The sequence below is a fragment of the Ovis aries genome, chromosome 16 (assembly GCF_016772045.2).
Source record: "Ovis aries strain OAR_USU_Benz2616 breed Rambouillet chromosome 16, ARS-UI_Ramb_v3.0, whole genome shotgun sequence".
Taxonomy (NCBI): Eukaryota; Metazoa; Chordata; class Mammalia; order Artiodactyla; family Bovidae; genus Ovis; species Ovis aries.
This window is the reverse complement of record NC_056069.1, coordinates 39,304,773-39,321,377: the sequence shown is the minus strand read 5'-3', so window position 1 is coordinate 39,321,377 and position 16,605 is coordinate 39,304,773. Positions and strand designations below refer to the sequence as shown.

Here is a 16,605-nt window from a genome sequence, read left to right as displayed (position 1 = left end):
CCTAGCGACCCCATGGACTGCAGCCTACCAGCCTCCTCTGTCCATGGGATTTTCCAGGGAAGAGTACTGGAGTGGGGTGCCATCGCCTTCTCCGAGGCACATTTGCCTAGACCTTGTCAATGTAGTAGAACCCTACATCTCAGTGTGAGGCTGGAAGAATTGATCTCCCCTATAGTAAAGAGCAAAAAGGGCGGGTTTTCTTCCATCTCTTCCACAGTCTGGCAAACAGACTGTTTCCCTTTAACATTACTTAGGAAATGCATGTGTAGTTCCCATGACGGTCCCCAGCCCACACTAGGTACAATACACATGTTTGCTACGACTGGGGATGCAGGGGGCCCAGAAGCAGACATAAACTGCCCATGGTTCCTACCTGGAGTTGTCACGACTGCTGCCATGGGAAAGCCATTCCCAATCCCTTTAGCCATGGTGACGATATCTGGCAGGACATCGTGTGTTTGGAAGCCCCAGAAGTGAGAGCCCAGCCTTCCAAATCCTGTCTGCACCTGATGGAAACAAATCCGAAATCACCGGGAACTTTCTGAGAAATGCTGGTTTTCCTGACCCTCTGGTGTCTTGCCTTCTCTTCTATCTTCTCCTTAACATCATCATCACCACCATCCTTGTACTATGATGGAAAAAGCACCATGCCTGAGCTTTTAGGCACCAAAAGCCATTTGCTAGTGACTCTAGACATGTTTCTTAACTCCTCTGGACCTATGTTAGCTCTGTTGAGTGGAAACACTTAATAGCAATACATCACAGGGTTGTGGTGCTGCTGCTGCTGCTGCTAAGTCTCTTCAGTCGTGTCAGACTCTGTGCGACCCCATAGATGGCAGCCCACTAGGCTCCCCCGTCCCTGGGATTCTCTAGGCAAGAACACTGGAGTGGGTTGCCCTTTCCTTCTCCAATGCATGAAAGTGAAAAGTGAAAGTGAAGTCGCTCATTCGTGTCTGACTCTTAGCGACCCCATGGACTGCAGCCCACCAGGCTCCTCCATCCGTGGGATTCTCCAGGCAAGAGTACTGGAGTGGGGTGCCACTGGGTTATATAAATAATGCATGTGAAAAAGGTTGCTGTGATTAGCAACCCTGAATAAGGCCCCTCTGTGGGAAGGCTGCGTCTGCCCCATGCTGGATGAGGCAGTAATTACAGCACGCAGACTGGCGCTGGGGCGTCTGCCATTCAGCCCAGACAGGCTGATTGTCCTCTTCCTGTCGTGTCCTTTTCTTCCTGAGAATCAGTCGTGAGGAGGACTCAGTAAAGCCGGTTAATTCAGGATGGAACTAAGCTGACCGCAGCTGTTCTGTTCGTGCTGTTTCCTCTTCCTAGAAGACCCTTTCCCTGCTCTGTCTCTCGCTAACGCCTCTTGTTCTTCAAAACATGGTTTCCTCACTATCTGGGCTAGGAATTTCCTACAAGGCACCTAGGCTGCCATCAGAACCTCTCACCTTGGACTGTTATCACCAGAGTACGTCTAATAGGGTTTCCCAGGTGGCGCTCGTGGTGAAGAACCCGCCTGCCAATGCGGAAGACACAGACGTGGTTTAGATCTCTGGAGAAGGAAATGGCAACCCAAGCCAGTATTCTTGCCTGGAGAATCCCATGAACAGAGGAGCCTGGCAGGCTACAGTATAGAAGGTTGCAAAGAGTCGGATGTGACTGCAGTGTTTAGCAATGCATACACCCACATGTCTAATAACAGAGACTGTATCTCATTTTTCTCTTTATCCATAATATCTAGCAGAGTGCCTGATAAAAGTAGACACTAAGTGTAGAATGAATTAAAATGTGGCAGAAGTGCCTAACTAAATAAATGTGCACAAAAATTCCCATGCAAATTTCTGCCAGAGCCTTTTTTGGTGATGGGTCCTTGATTCCCTCTGGTTCTCAGTCTCTTGGACTGTCTCTCTCTCTTTCTCTGCACTTCTGGGGTAGAGGTGTAGGCACTTGAAGCTGATTCTGAAATGCTCTTGAAAGAGTAAAGGTCCTTCTCAGACTTTTTAAATTAAATTATTTTTTCTGCTCTCTCCAAGGTGCTGTTGCAAAGGTAGATTTGGGGGTTACAATTAGATAAGAGTGAGCAACACAGGAGAATAGCTTATGTGAGAGTCAGACAGACCTGGGCTCGAATCCTGAGTCTCCTAGTTTTGAGTCCCTGAACACAAGCTGATGAAGTTGCCCCAAAGAGAGAATGTAAGAAGAGTTCATGGCAAATCCATCCAACTTGCCTGTCTATTTTCATTTTTTATTTCATCTAAGTACCATAAATAAATGGTAAAAAAAATCAGATTGCTTGGACAATACATGAAATTATGTAGGGCCATAAACCATGTAAGTCATCTGGGAGGTGTCAGTTCCATAGAATCTTTCAGTTGAGCAGAGATGACTCATTCTAAGTTTCATAAACTCAAAGGCCTTAGGAGGTAAGAAGCACATAGCCATGAGAGAAGCAGGCTAGGTCCACCTCTATGAATTGGAGTGGGAACTATGTGTGCGGATGCCTTGCCTAAAAGCGGTCAATTTCAAACTTAAATCCAGCCCACGCCAGACCAGGAAAGACTGATGGCCCAATAGGCCCCATGCTAAGTCGCTTCAGTAGTGTCTGACTCTTTGCAACCCCATGGACTGTAGCCCCCCAGGTTCCTCTGTCCATGGAATTCTCCAGGTAAGAATACTGGAGTGGGTTGCCATGCCCTCCTCCAGGGGATCTTCCCAACCCAGGGATTGAACCTGCATCTCTTATGTCTCCTGCATTGGCAGGCATCTTCTTTACCACTAGCAGTACCTTGGGAAGCCCTTATTGTAGATTCCAAATTCCTCATTTTATAGAAGGGAAAGCCAAGGTTAGCTGATTAAGAAGGCATGTGAGATCCCTGGTGCAGCACTGACTCTGCCCTCAGGAGTTTCTTCTGTTCCCGCTTTTCCTGCCACCCTTTGTCTTTCTACACCACAGTTCGATCATTCTTGAAAGGTGGGTTGCCCAGTGGTTAGTGTGGTCTTTGAGTCTGGGTGTGAGTTCTGGCTCTGTCCCTACTAGCTGCCTGATCTTGACAGGCAAATTAACTATCTTGAACTTCAGTTCACTTTTTTTGCCCCCAATTCAATTCAATTTTTTTTTGGCTGTACAGCATGTCATGTGGAATCTTAGTTCCTTGACCAGGAATCAAAGCCACGGCCCCTGTAATTGAGGTGGGATCCCCAACCTCTGGACTGCCAGGGGAGTCCCTGGAACTACTTTTCAAATATCTGTGATTATGGCCCTCTTCTTAGAGGCTGGACTTTTTTTTTCTAAGTGTGACTTCCAAACAGATTTTGTTATTAAGGTGAGATGAATGCTGCCAGTCTGCCTAATACTATTTTGGCAAAAGTTAAGATGAAAACTTGGTTGTGAGGTTAAACTAAGTTTAAGCTGAGTCAAATAGGAATTTTAAAAGTATGTTGAGGAATGGCAACGTCCTAGGCCTGTTAACTTATTTGATAGACTTCCCTTGGGACATTGATGTTCTAGTCTAGTAATGAACTAGTCAGTCAATGAGTCAAAGATTAACTTATACCCTCGTCTTGGAATCTGCAAGTAGATGCTTTCTGCCTGGACTGCAGAGCAGGGTTTAGAGGTTTCTCCCCGAGTTTTTCCTGTCCTGGCTCCATCACACCTCCTCCGTGGCCACTCACCTCATCTGCAATGCACACGCCTCCCCGCTCGCGCACCAGCTCGAAGGCTTCCTTTAGAAACCCCTTCGGGTACTGAACAACGCCATTCACCCCCTGCAAAAGACCAAACCAAGAAGACCTAGAATAACAGTATAGGGCCTTGAAAATTATAAAAAAAAAAAAAACCTGAAGACAGATCATGATCAATATTAGCATTAGTGATACTATCAATTTTTGAAACCGTTTCTAGAAACGTTTCAACTATGGGTAAAAAGAAGAGCCATTCCTCTTCATGCCATGCCTTCTGGGAAATGGTTGCAAGTGTGGTCTTTCCTGAGAGTAGAGAAAAATAGATTAAGGGGATTTAGTAAGATTACAGAATGGCTCACCCTGACAGTGTGGGTAATAAGCAACTGAAAACTGCTGGGGTTTTCTATTTTTACAGATTTACAAATTCAGTAGTTTCATCTATCTGTTCAGCCTAAGAGTACAGAAGATGGACTTTTAAAGGTCAGTTGAAAACCAGGGGCCTTTTTTTTTCAAGGGGACGAAGAAAATGGCATAGAGGGACATAACAGTGATCACTTAAATAATTTGGAAGTCACTAGAATGTATGAGTTAAAACTGATAATTTACAACTGAGTTCGGTTAATGTTTAAGGTTAACACACTTACTTGAATTGGCTCTGCAAAAAATCCAGCAATTGATTTGGCCACAGAAGTGCTCAGAGTATCTTTGAATTGTTCAATATACTGGTCTTTAGCTTGACAGCAGTCTGCAATAAACAAACAAACAAAACACAACACAGTATTTGAAGATGTGAGAAAGGCATCCAGAAGAATGGGGGAAAACACAGGAAAAAAGAAACCAGGATAGTATATTGACAACAGTCCCTCAAGACACAGCAAAGCAGGATATGGGTATGTAGGTTTCTGAAAGGGAAACATTGTCAGAACAACTTGTGCTTTGTTCTGAGCAGCAAGACTAGCCTAGCCACAAAGGTGTAAACAAACCACTTCAGTCATTTCCATCTGGGGAAGAAACACCCCAGAGCATCATTGAGTCTGGGATAGATGGCTGTTTCACCTAAGGAAGCCAGTTCTCTTGACACAGTAGATTTAATTCAGATGTAATTGCTATGTGGATTTGATTTATTTGGAAATAACTGTTTACTTTGTATTGCCACTTAATCTGATATACCATTTTAAAACTACAAAGTATCTCAGTCGTATGGTTAGTAAGTATGTTTATATATTAACTCCAATACTTTGGCTGCCTGATGCAAACAGCCAACTCATTGGAAAAGACCCTGATGCTGGGAAAGATTGAAAACAGGAGGAGAAGGGGACGGCAGAGGATGAAATGACTGGCTGGCATCACCGACTCGATGGACATGAGTTTGAGTGAGCTCTGGGAGATGGCAAAGGACAGGGAAGCCTGGCCTGCTGCAGTCCATGGGGTCGTAAAGAGTTGGACACGACTTGGTGACTGAACAACACCACCAACAAATATGTTTATAGAACAATGAGAATTCTAAAGAGGAAAGTACTATAGTCATGTAATTTTCATCCACTGTCTCAGGGGAGAGGAAGCAGTCCCCTCCAGAATAGCAAATGTCCCAGAACTAGTGTGTCCACATGTAAGAACCTTCAGAATTTTTATCCACACCTGTAATTTGGTGGATGGCACCGCATAATCTCTGAATCTAAACCCATATCTGTGAATAGAAGAAGAAAGGCAGAGGGAGATATGAGTGTGATGGGGGTCTCTGGTGAAAGCAGTCAGGGAGGCAAGTCGCCATCTACCATCATGATGCTTGCTTAGAGGCGTGGATGTGGTCCTGTCTCCTGAAAGCTAGAGGTAAGGAATAGAAACCTTCAGTTATCACCATCAACAGTGAAGCATAAATATAGTTTATACTTCAGCTCTTAAAAAGTGAGAAAAACATGACCTGGCCCCAAACATACTTTTAGGCTACATACAATGTTTGGAAAAGCTTGCTCAACAGTGTTCCCTGATCTTTGGTGAACTGGGATCGAGGGCTCAGGGTTTGAAGAAGGGAATTAATGAAAGGTATATCGAAACCAGAAAGTACACTTATTAGCATCATTTTTTTTATGGAGCTGGACTGTGCAGAAAGCTGAGGGCCGAAGAATTGATGCTTTTGAACTGATGTGTTGGAGAAGACTCTTGAGAGTCCCTTGGACTGCAAGGAGGTCCAACCAGTCCATTCTGAAGGAGATCAGCCCTGGGATTTCTTTGGAAGGAATGATGCTGAAGCTGAAACTCCAGTACTTTGGCCACCTTATGTGAAGAGTTGACTCATTGGAAAAGACTCTGATGCTGGGAGGGATTGGGGGCAGGAGGAGAAGGGGACGACCCAGGATGAGATGGCTGGATGGCATCACCGACTCGATGGACGTGAGTCTGAGTGAACTCCGGGAGTTGGTGATGGACAGAGAGGCCTGGCGTGCTGTGATTCATGGGGTCGCAAAGAGTCAGGCACGACTGAGTGATTGAACTGAACTGAACTGATATTGTTTGATGGGCAGGATATAGTAGACAAATGAATATGTGCCCCTGGAGATTGAAATTTTCTATTTTTATTCAGAAAGGAAAAGAAAACAACCAAGGATGACCTTAGAGGATGAATTATACATATGTTCAAAGGATATAATTTGGGAATTTAGCAAGACCATTTGTCACTTGAGAAATCCAAATGTGGAGCAAAATCAACCCTAATGGCTTAAATTTGGACAAAACAAACCATGAAGAAGATTTTGCTTGAACCTGTGCTAGACTTTTTATAAATTCTTCCTCCACTGTGCACAAGTTCAGCAATGTGAGTCATCAGCTGTCACTGGCTTTCTCCTTCATTGGCTCATTGCTGTAAGCCCAGGTCAGGCCACCTCTGGAGAGAGACCTGGTGTAGTGGCGTCATCATGGCAACATCAAGCAGGTGGAGAGGGACTGCTCTCCTGGATTTTATCCAGGAAATGGCATAAAGAGGGAAGTGTTCATTTTATCTGGTGGCATAGAAAGAGTTCGGCTTCCCAGGTGGCACTTGCGGTAAAGAACTCGCCTCCCAGTGCAGGAGACATAAGAGATGTGGGTCCCACCCCTGGGTCAGGAAGATCCCCTGAAGGAGGACATAGCAACCCACTCCAGTATTCTTGCCTAGAGAATCCCATGGACAGAGGAGTCTGGTGGGCTATAGTCCATGGGGTCGAAAAGAGTTGGACACGACTGAAGTGACTTAGCATGCATGCACACAAAGAGTTAAGCAAGAGTGGGGAGCCAAGAAAGAATGATATTTAAGGAAAAAGGAGCTTGTGTTGCAAAAGAAGAAAGAGAAATGATGTGATCAGTATGAGGTTAGGAACATTATGTGGGCAGTGGGTTAAGAGGTGCTTTTCATCCCAAGGTATATCTGACATTCAGGGACTGAAATGAACAGCTGGAAAGAAAACATCCCGAGGAGGGGGTGGAGGAGAGAATGAACTCTACCACACACATATTGGATTCTTGCCCAGACCGATGAGGGGAGAGGTGACATCCTGCTCAGGTGAAAAAAATGCCCCCTGTCAAACCTGGCACCTTTATGTGTTCAGTGAGTGAACTCTAAGAGGACCTGGAAACTTCTCTGCCAAGTAGTTTATATGTTGGGATGTGTTTACAAAGATATATAAATATGCTTTTTTACAGCAAAGACCCAGCGCTTCTCAAGCCTAATAGCTCTAGAGGAGGCTGATATCACTTCTTGTATAAAGAGAGGGTATTAGTCTTGTCTCTTGAAGATATGAGTGAAGAAAGAAGCTGACTTCAGACGTGCCGAAGACCACAGTTCTGAGAGGCAGAAATGTCTATCTGTCACTATCACTTAGTCTCCAGAGACCACTAGAGAGATGACCCTGGGGTCCTCGTATTTTCAAGTTGGCCTGGCAGAGAGGAGAAGGCTGAAAAGAGGGAGGAGGCAGAGGATGAAGAGAGAGGGACACCGAGCTAGGAGGGAAGGGAAGGACCATGTCTCCTGCCTCCAAGGATCTGCGCTGATGCACTTGCAGGTGGATGGACATCTGCGAGGTTCAGCCAACTGATTTTAGTTTTTGGTGCCACATGGAGGTGAGGTGCAGGCATACTAGCCCTTGGCATTGCCACAGTCTGCCTGACTCTACAAAAGCTCTCTTTCTGGGACCTTCTTGGTGTTCCAGTGGTTAAGACTCCATGCTGCCAACACAGGGGCTATGGGTTCGATCCTTGGTCAGGGAACTAAGATCCCACATGCTGTGTGGTACAGCCCAAAGATTTGTTAAAAAGGCATCCCCATTAGAAAAAGTTCTAAAAGTTCTCTTCCTTGGTCTCATGAAGGCCTGGAATAAGGGGCCACAGGGGCAGATATTGCTGTCTACCTTTCACAGATGAGAAACAGGAGCTTCATCTTTCAGAAGGAGAATTTGAGTGAAGTTTAAAACTTCCTCACGGTTTTATGTTCTGTGGCTATAACATCTTGTTCTAAAGCTCATGCTTTCAGCCTCCCACCTCCACCATTATCCCATCTGAATTTTAAGGTGACTGAATTTTCTTACTTTCAAAGCAGATTTTTAAGGCTTCCATTTACCTTCTTCTTCTCAGCCCAGTGACTCACACTGTTTCATTAAAGAGCTCTTGGCAGGAGAACTTCATGCTTTCCTCCAGTGCTATTTGGGAGCAGTCACCCAAAGGGTCCTGCCCTGTGATGACAAGCACGGGGTGGGGCTTGCTGACAAATCAAGAACTCAGGCAGCTTCCAGGCCTCCTCTCCCTCATGTGCGGAAGCGGCAAAGAATGTAAATAACAATGCATTTGATGAATAACAGCTTTCCTGAAGGTCTTTACAGTTTTTGAGGACATGTCAACAGCCTTCAGGAACCACCTTCTGTTTTGACAAATACTCTTTGGCTGGTATTCTGAGTCCCTGGGGAACTTCCTGACTGGAGTTTCGAAATTTCTAAAAGTGTTCTTTCCCCTTTGTGCATTGGGAATTGGTGACCTCCATTGGGAACTGGTGAATGATCTCCTCAACCTTGTTTTCCTATTAAATTGGTAGCAGAACCATTGCTAGGAGAGCTGAGAGAATGCCTCTGAGGAAGCACTGGGTGACAGTGTGTTTCTGCCTTAGGTCTGATAAGCGTGAGATGCTGAGATGTGTTTCCTAACAGGGGGTGGATGCTCTGATGATATTGCGGTTATTGGCTATAAGCACTGTTGGCTCAGTGAGGAGTGACTTCCTAGTTGTATTTGACTTGACTTTTGCCTTTCCCACTTTTTCCAATTTGCCTTTCTTCTCACTCCTTCCCCCTCCTGACCTTACCCCACGTGCCACCCTCCCCCTCAGTTGGACCTGGTGCACAGCTGCATTTCCTAATTGTTTGCACTGGAGAATCTCGGCAGTGGCTTCCTCCCCAAGGGCCACGGAAAATATCTGGGCACATTGTCTGCAAACGACAAAGAGGGAGTTTGGCAAGACATGAACACAAGACAGTCAATTTGAGGCAACATATGGTACCAATCAAGGCAAGAGGGCTTCTTAACTTGATACTAAGATTCCTTCCTTACTCTTCTCCCACTTAGGACAAAAACTTGATATTCTGCTTTGAAGAGATAATTTTGTTCTTGGAAATCAGTTATGAGGCCACTCTACAAAGGAAACTGATTTCCGTGTCTGCCTGGAAACAATTGGCTCGAGTTTGGTGGGTAATGGCATCTGAAAGAATGAGAATAATTAGGTATCTGATTCTGATGCTGAAAAGGTGGGTACAGTGGGTGAGAACAGAAGGTGAGTACAAGGATGAGTATAAGGAAATTATATGCATTCAAGGCTCTGGGAACTTATTTCAATGCATTTATTTGTAATTGACTCAGTTTTACTTAAAAACAAAACAAAATGTAAAAGGATCTCTAATATTAAGTATTACTCAGACTCTGAAGGTCTTCTAAGAAATGTCTCCTTTAAATGGTCTTTTATTTGATTAAGTCAAATTGAGGCCTTGATTAATCACAGGCGTCATAGTTTCTAGTCCTAATGACTGGAAAAATCTGATCCATGATTCCATGCACCTAGGAGTCTTTAGAGAAATAAGGCAAACATCTCAGAACTTACTGGTTGGCAGCCCATCCCATGAGGCAGGTCCATCTTATAGATGCCCACATTTGTCAAGCCAAGCGTGTAAGGACTGCATCCATGGTAGGCTCCTCTGCAGACAGAACAGAGTGGGAGGGCTGGGTTAAGTGTGCTTTCATTTGATGACTGGCCTGTGGAACACTGGGTTGGACAAAAAAAAAAAAAAAAAATCCATGAAAGCTATGGAGATGAAAAAGAGCACCATTGACCTACAGCCTCAATGATCTCAAAGAAATCTTCTAAGCCTGTGTCAAATGAATTCACCTATTCATGTTTTCTCCTAGCATCACAGATTTGAATTGTGAAAGGAATTTTGGAGGCCATCTGGCCAAGAGCTCTGACCTTAGACCTGCCCTACTCTGTTCCTCTAAGCAATGAGACTCATCTTTTAGCAACATACCAGAAATTATATATTCAATGAGTCTGCAAAGTAATCTCTTGGAGAAGATGAGTATTTGTTCCTGTGATGCGGTGGTCACTTAACATTTTTGGGAACTTTTCTTCAAGTGTCTCATAAGCCATCCTAGTCAGCATAGAAGAAACACAGGCTTTATTTCTGGAAACTGAAACAGTCATATTTATTACAAATTATCCTAATCTCTTGGTTTCAAATAAGTTTGGACAACTTCCCAAATCAAAATCACCCTTCAAAAAGGATTTAGGACTATTAAGACTATTCAAAGGAATGGTTATATATCCTGAAAGCGGAAACACAAACATGTATTGAACCCTAGTAGGACCAAGACTGCTCTTAATAGATTATGATTTATCTGGACATACATATTCTAGATGTTCAAGGTGGTTTTAGAAAAGGCAGAGGAACCAAAGATCAAATTGCCAACATCCGCTGGATCATTGAAAAAGCAAGAGAGTTCCAGAAAAACATCTATTTCTGCTTTATTGACTATGCCAAAACCTTTGTGTGGATCACAATAAACTGGTGGAAAATTCTGAAAGAGATGGGAATAGCAGACCACCTGACCTGCCTCTTGAGAAATCTGTATGCAGGTCAGGAAGCAACAGTTAGAACTGAACATGGAACAACAGACTGGTTCCAATTAGGAAAAGGAGCAAGGCTGTATATTGTCACCCTGCTTATTTAACTTCTATGCAGAGAAATGCTGGGCTGGAGGAAGCGCAAGCTGGAATCAAGATTGCTGGAAGAAATATCAATAACCTCAGATATGTAGATGACACCACCTAAAGTGAAGAAGAACTAAAGAGCCTCTTGATGAAAGTGAAAGAGGAGAGTGAAAAAGTTGGCTTAAAGCTCAACATTCAGAAAATGAAGATCATGGCATCTGGTCCCATCACTTCATGGGAAATAGATGGGGAAACAGTGGAAACAGTGGCTTACTTTATTTTTCTGGGTTCCAATATCACTGCAGATGGTGATTGCAGCCATGAAATTAAAAGACGCTTACTCCTTGGAAGGAAAGTTATCACCAACCTAGATAGCATATTCAAAAGCAGAGACATTACTTTGCCAACTAAGGTCCGTCTAGTCAGGGCTATGGTTTTTCCAGTAGTCATGTGTGGATGTGAGAGTTGGACTATAAAAAAAGCTGAGCACCAAAGAATTGATGCTTTTGAACTGTGGTGTTGGAGAAGACTCTTGAGAGTCCTTTGGACTTCAAGGACATCCAACCAATGCATCCTAAAGGAGATCAGTCCTGGGTGTTCATTGGAAGGACTGATGTTGAAGCTGAAACTCCAATACTTTGGCCCCCTGATGTGGAGAGATGACTCAATTGAAAAAGACCCTGATGCTAGGAAAGATTGAGGGCAGGAGGAAAAGGGGATGACAGAGGATGAGATGGTTGGATGGCATCACCAACTCAATGGACATGAGTTTGGGTAGGTTCTGGGAGTTGGTAATGGACAGGGAGGCCTGGCGTGAGGCCCTGCTCACAACAACTAGAGAAAAGCCGGCACAGCACCACCAAATAAATGAATAAATTAATTAATATATTAAAAGATACGTATTCCTTGGAAGGAAAGTTATGACCAACCTAGATAGCATATTAAAAAGCAGAGACATTACTTTGCCAACAAAGGTCCATCTAGTCAAGGCTATGGTTTTTCCAGTGGTCATGTATGGATGTGAGAGTTGGACTGTGAAGAAAGCTGAGTGCTGAAGAATTGATGTTTTTGAACTGTGGTGTTAGAAAAGACTCTTGAGAGTCCCTTGGACTGCAAGGAAGTCCAACCAGTCCATTCTAAAGGAGATCAGCCCTGGGTGTTCTTTGGAAGGAATGATGCTAAAGCTGAAACTCCAGTATTTTGGCCACCTCATGCAAAGAGTTGACTTATTGGAAAAGACTCTAATGCTGGGAGGGATTGGGGGCAGGAGGAAAAAGGGATGACAGAGGATGAGATGGTTGGATGGCATCACCGACTCAATGAACATGAATTTGAGCAAGCTCTGGGAGTTGGTGCTGGACAGGGAAGCCTAGTGTGCTGCAGTCCATGGGGTTGTAAAAAGTCGGACACAACTGAGTGATTGAACTGAGCTGAACTCTGAATTTAGAAAAAAAGGTGAAAAATGGTACAACTGGCGCTGTGAAATAAGTATACGGCTTCTTATCATAAGCAAAGATGAAAGTGAGTCCAGTGTCACATGGCAAAGTTTCTGGGGGTGCAGACCAGTCTTTCACTATCTGGCATAGGGTGCAGTCAATACCATATCTCTTTTTACTTTTAATTTATTCTTTTTAAATTTGTATTTTGTTTTGGAGCACACCGGGTGGTGATAGTAGTAGAGAACACACCTGCCAGTGGAAGAGACATAAGAGACGTGTGCCCGATCCCTGGGTCAGGAAGATCCCCTGGAGGAAGCATGGCAGCCCACTCCAGTACTCTTGCTGGGAGATCCCATGGACAGAGGAGCCTGGTGGGCTACAGACCATTGGATTGCAAAACGTCAGACATGACAGAAGTGACTTAGCGCACAGCACATAGTTTATTAACAATGTGTTTGTTTCTATACCATATCTTTAAAGTTAGAAAGCGGCCTTGTAGCCTTCTTTTTAATTTTATAGAGAATTTATGACATAACTAGGCTTCCAAACTCTATTAGTTAGGGACCCCTACTTGGATCAGGCCAATTTTTATGGTGCTATCCATCCATAAAATTCATTTGGTGGGTCCTACCCTAAATCCTGAAATTAGAAAAACAGCCCTGTGAAAGTCTCTCTCCTGCTCTAGGCTATATTTTAGAGGCCAACATTTAATACTGGGGTGAGTCAGTGTTAAAATGAATCTCCGAGGTGTGGTTACCTGAAAGAAATGATGTCTGTGCTGTCTGAGTGTGCTCTGGCCATCAGCATGGCTAGGTCATTGGCCTCTGAACCACTGTTCACCAAGAAAACGACCTGGAGGAAAAAAAGTACACATGGTCATGAGACACAGATTGTTGAATTCATTTGAAATTGTGAAAGAGTGTATCCCAGCCTCTGATTATTAAGAAGAGTTCCCTTCATACCAATCAGTTCAGTCGCTCAGTTCTGTCCGACTCTGTGACCCCATGGAGTCTCATCATTTAATTATTGATTCTATAGCTCTTCATTGAGCAGCTGCTGAGCACTAGAGATACAACAATGGCTAAGGGATTGCCCAAATTGTGAAACATTCCCGGCTTCCATTAGAATTACTTGATGCTCTTCGAAGTGCTAAGATGGAGAGGCTTGTTGAGATGTACAGTGGTTAGCAACCAAGGAAATCTGAGAACTTCGTCTCTTGGCTCTTGAAACTGAATCATTCTGCTTGACTCTGAAGGCTTGGCCCAGAGGCCCCCAGAGGATATCCCAGCCTGTCTGTTCAGTGTTTGTGAATGTTAAAAAAAGTGAGCAAACAAACAAAAAGTGCAGCTTATCCTGGCTGAAGGAAAGCGGAGTGCTCAAGGGCACTGGATCCTTCCTAACCTGATTTTAGGTTTTAGAGTGAAAGTGAAGTCGCTCAGTCGTGTTCGACTCTTTGCAACCCCATAGACTGTAGCCTACCAGGCTCCTCTGTCCATGGGATTTTCCAGACAATCGTACTGGAGTGGATTGCCATTTAGGGTCCGTCAAATGAACTTTAAGGCTAGACAGCACCATCTAAGGGGCTCCTCAGGTGGTGCAGTTGGTAAAGAATCTGCCTGCAAATGCAGGAGATGGAAGAGACACAGTTCGATCCCTGGGTCGTGAAGATCCCCTGGAGTAGGAAATGGCAACCCATTCCAATATTCTTGCCTGGAAAATTCCTTGGACAGAGGAGCCTGGTGGGCTAGAGTCTATGAGGTCGCAAAGAGTCGGACAAGACTGAGCATGGATCCAATGTTGGGGTTCCTGACTGAGGTAACCAAGAGTTTGGAGTCCTGCCCTGAACTTAGGTTACAGCTATTTCAGATTTCTTCATCTCTTGTATATCATATAGGAAATAGGGTACTTAGATAATATGGTAAAATAATAATCATAGCTGACACCAGGTACGGGGCACTGTTTTACATAGATATTAACTCATTGAGTCCTGAAATGCAAATTTTGGCCAACATTTTAACTTCTCAATCCAGTTTAAAAAGTCAATCATTTCAGATGCAGAAAAACATCCCATTTAGCAAAATATCAAACTGCATCTCAGACCAAATGAATTTAACGGTATATTAATTTTCTAAAAAAAATGGGTTCACTCTTTGTTAAAGAAGAAATGCCAATGGCTTGGCAGAGGCAGTGTGGAGCCAAGAGATGAAAACTTCCTGAGTAACACAGAGGAGAGCGTCAGGAAGGCTGGGCCCCCTGAAGTGATGTCTGCAAAGATATGGTAAGGAAAATGATCAGGAGAGGCAGCCGCTTGGAGCTGATGAAGTGAATGTCAGCTGGTTTTAGCAGCAATTCATTGGTTTCTCTCTTCTTGAGTGCTTTCAGACATGGCTACCAGTACACTCACTTTAGATGTTGAGTGCACAGACCACATTCCGCGCCCATACTCTCATTTCCCCATCCCACTTCCCTGGGATCAGCAGATCCTGCCCGTTTGAGTTATGAGCATCAGACCTTCAACGGCTCAGGAAGAAGTGCTGAAAGCTTCTCTGCATATTCGTGGATCAGAGGGTGGAAGAAGACAGAACTTGTATGCCACAGGAGGCCCAGCTGCCTTTGCGCCGCTGCATTTACTTTCCTGGATAAAGGGAAGAGCAGAGTTACCCACACTGCCGTGGGCATGTCCCTCCCCGCACAACACTGACCATTGAATTAAAACCGATAGGTATTTATCAAAGAGTTTCAAGAGTCAACCAAACACAAGAAAGTGCTTCTCTAGCTACCAGAAGTATCTGGTAATGGAACGTATTGCCTCAAAAGGTAATGAATTCCTGACCAAGAAAAGTGTTCAAAAGAGGACTAAGTGATTGATTGCTGGGGATTTTAAAAGATAAATTTCCAGAGAAGAAGGAATTTTGAAGGTATAATCTCTTCTAACTAGATTTTCTTATTAACTACGCTTTAAAGAGTTTGGAAAATAGAGAAGACTACATGTAAGCCTGGGTGTCTTTCCATTTTATTCTAAAGAATTATAGCTCAATCAAACACATGTTTATAAGATCAACAACTTTTCCTTTAAAGACGATCCCAAGATTTGGGTCTTAGTAATGGTCGATATTTATGAACATTCTGTTATCACATTCTGTGAATCCAAAGTCTCACTTTGAGGGAAAGAAGGAACTGCTCTTGCTGCTAAATCGCTTCAGTCGTGTCCGACTCTGTGCGACCCCATAGATGGCAGCCCACCAGGCTCCCCAGTCCCTGGGATTCTCCAGGCAAGAACACTGGAGTGGGTTGCCATTTCCTTCTCCAGTGCATGAAAGTGAAAAGTGAAAGTGAAGTTGCTCATTCGTGTCCGACTCTTAGCGACCCCGTGGACTGCAGCCCACCAGGCTCCTCCACCCATGGGATTTTCGGTGGAGTGGGGTGCCATTGCCTTCCCTGAAAGAAGGAACTAAAGGTATATAAATATGTGAGACCTGACTTGGAATGCCTTGAAAAGACAGGCCAAGGTGTGTGAACTTGTTCCAGAGAAGAGAAATGGCTGAAGTCTTTTATCAATAATTGATACACCAAAAAAAAAAAAAAAAAAAGAATCAGTTCAGTGGTTAAACAATTTTGAGGAATACCAGATCAAATTCTTTACTGCAGGACTTATCAGTACCTTTAATAGGCTAATGTGCCCTGTGTCTCCCCAGGAGGGAGAGATGGAGTTTAGTGCGTTTCCCAACCTTATTTTCTAATGGAACCCTTTAACAATGAACCTCTCCTGTGATCAGTGTCCCACAGATCTCACTTCAGAAAATTGTGGATTATTAATAACCTCTTACGTGGAAGAGACACTTGACAAAAGCATTCTTTAGCAAAATAAATCTGAGAGCCACATGAAGGTAGGAGGGAAGACTGGAATTGGTGAGGCCAGTTACCTGGAAGGCATGGTAGCCTTCCAGGTGTTGGGGGATGGGGAGCAGAACTAGGACACTGAGACCTCCTGAGAGGGGCTAGTAGGGAAAGGCATTTCAGTGGAGGGAAACTAGATCTTGGTATCAGGTTGGTTATATAGAGTGAAAGGCAGAAAAGGGCCCAAGATGACTTTAGTATTCTTTCCTGTGATAGCGGGGGAAACCCCAGGGTTGGTTGAGAAGCACAACCAGTCTTGTTTTAACTACCCAGCTCCTAGCAAGAACTTACCCAGAGGAGGTGGCTCATATGTGCTCCTTGAATAAATGAGTATGTGACTAGAAACAGTTCTGTGGGAAGCACAGTGGATTT

At 44.1% G+C, this 16,605-nt stretch overlaps 1 protein-coding gene across 2 annotated transcripts in view; it reads right to left on the bottom strand.

The window, feature by feature from the left end:
• The window catches only part of AGXT2 (alanine--glyoxylate aminotransferase 2), a 47,637-nt gene that overhangs the window by 20,623 nt on the left and 10,409 nt on the right, over positions 1 to 16,605 (bottom strand). Inside the window, exons 4-10 of one of the 2 annotated variants that reach the window (XM_004017055.6) lie at positions 14,848 to 14,971; positions 13,094 to 13,188; positions 9,794 to 9,887; positions 9,035 to 9,128; positions 4,329 to 4,429; positions 3,676 to 3,768; positions 374 to 506 (exon numbers count right to left, since the gene is read on the bottom strand). In XM_004017055.6, the coding sequence (XP_004017104.2) occupies positions 374 to 506; positions 3,676 to 3,768; positions 4,329 to 4,429; positions 9,035 to 9,128; positions 9,794 to 9,887; positions 13,094 to 13,188; positions 14,848 to 14,971 (734 nt within the window). The remainder of the gene's footprint in view (positions 1 to 373; positions 507 to 3,675; positions 3,769 to 4,328; positions 4,430 to 9,034; positions 9,129 to 9,793; positions 9,888 to 13,093; positions 13,189 to 14,847; positions 14,972 to 16,605) is intronic. The other variant, XM_042233888.2, reaches the window with a different exon arrangement.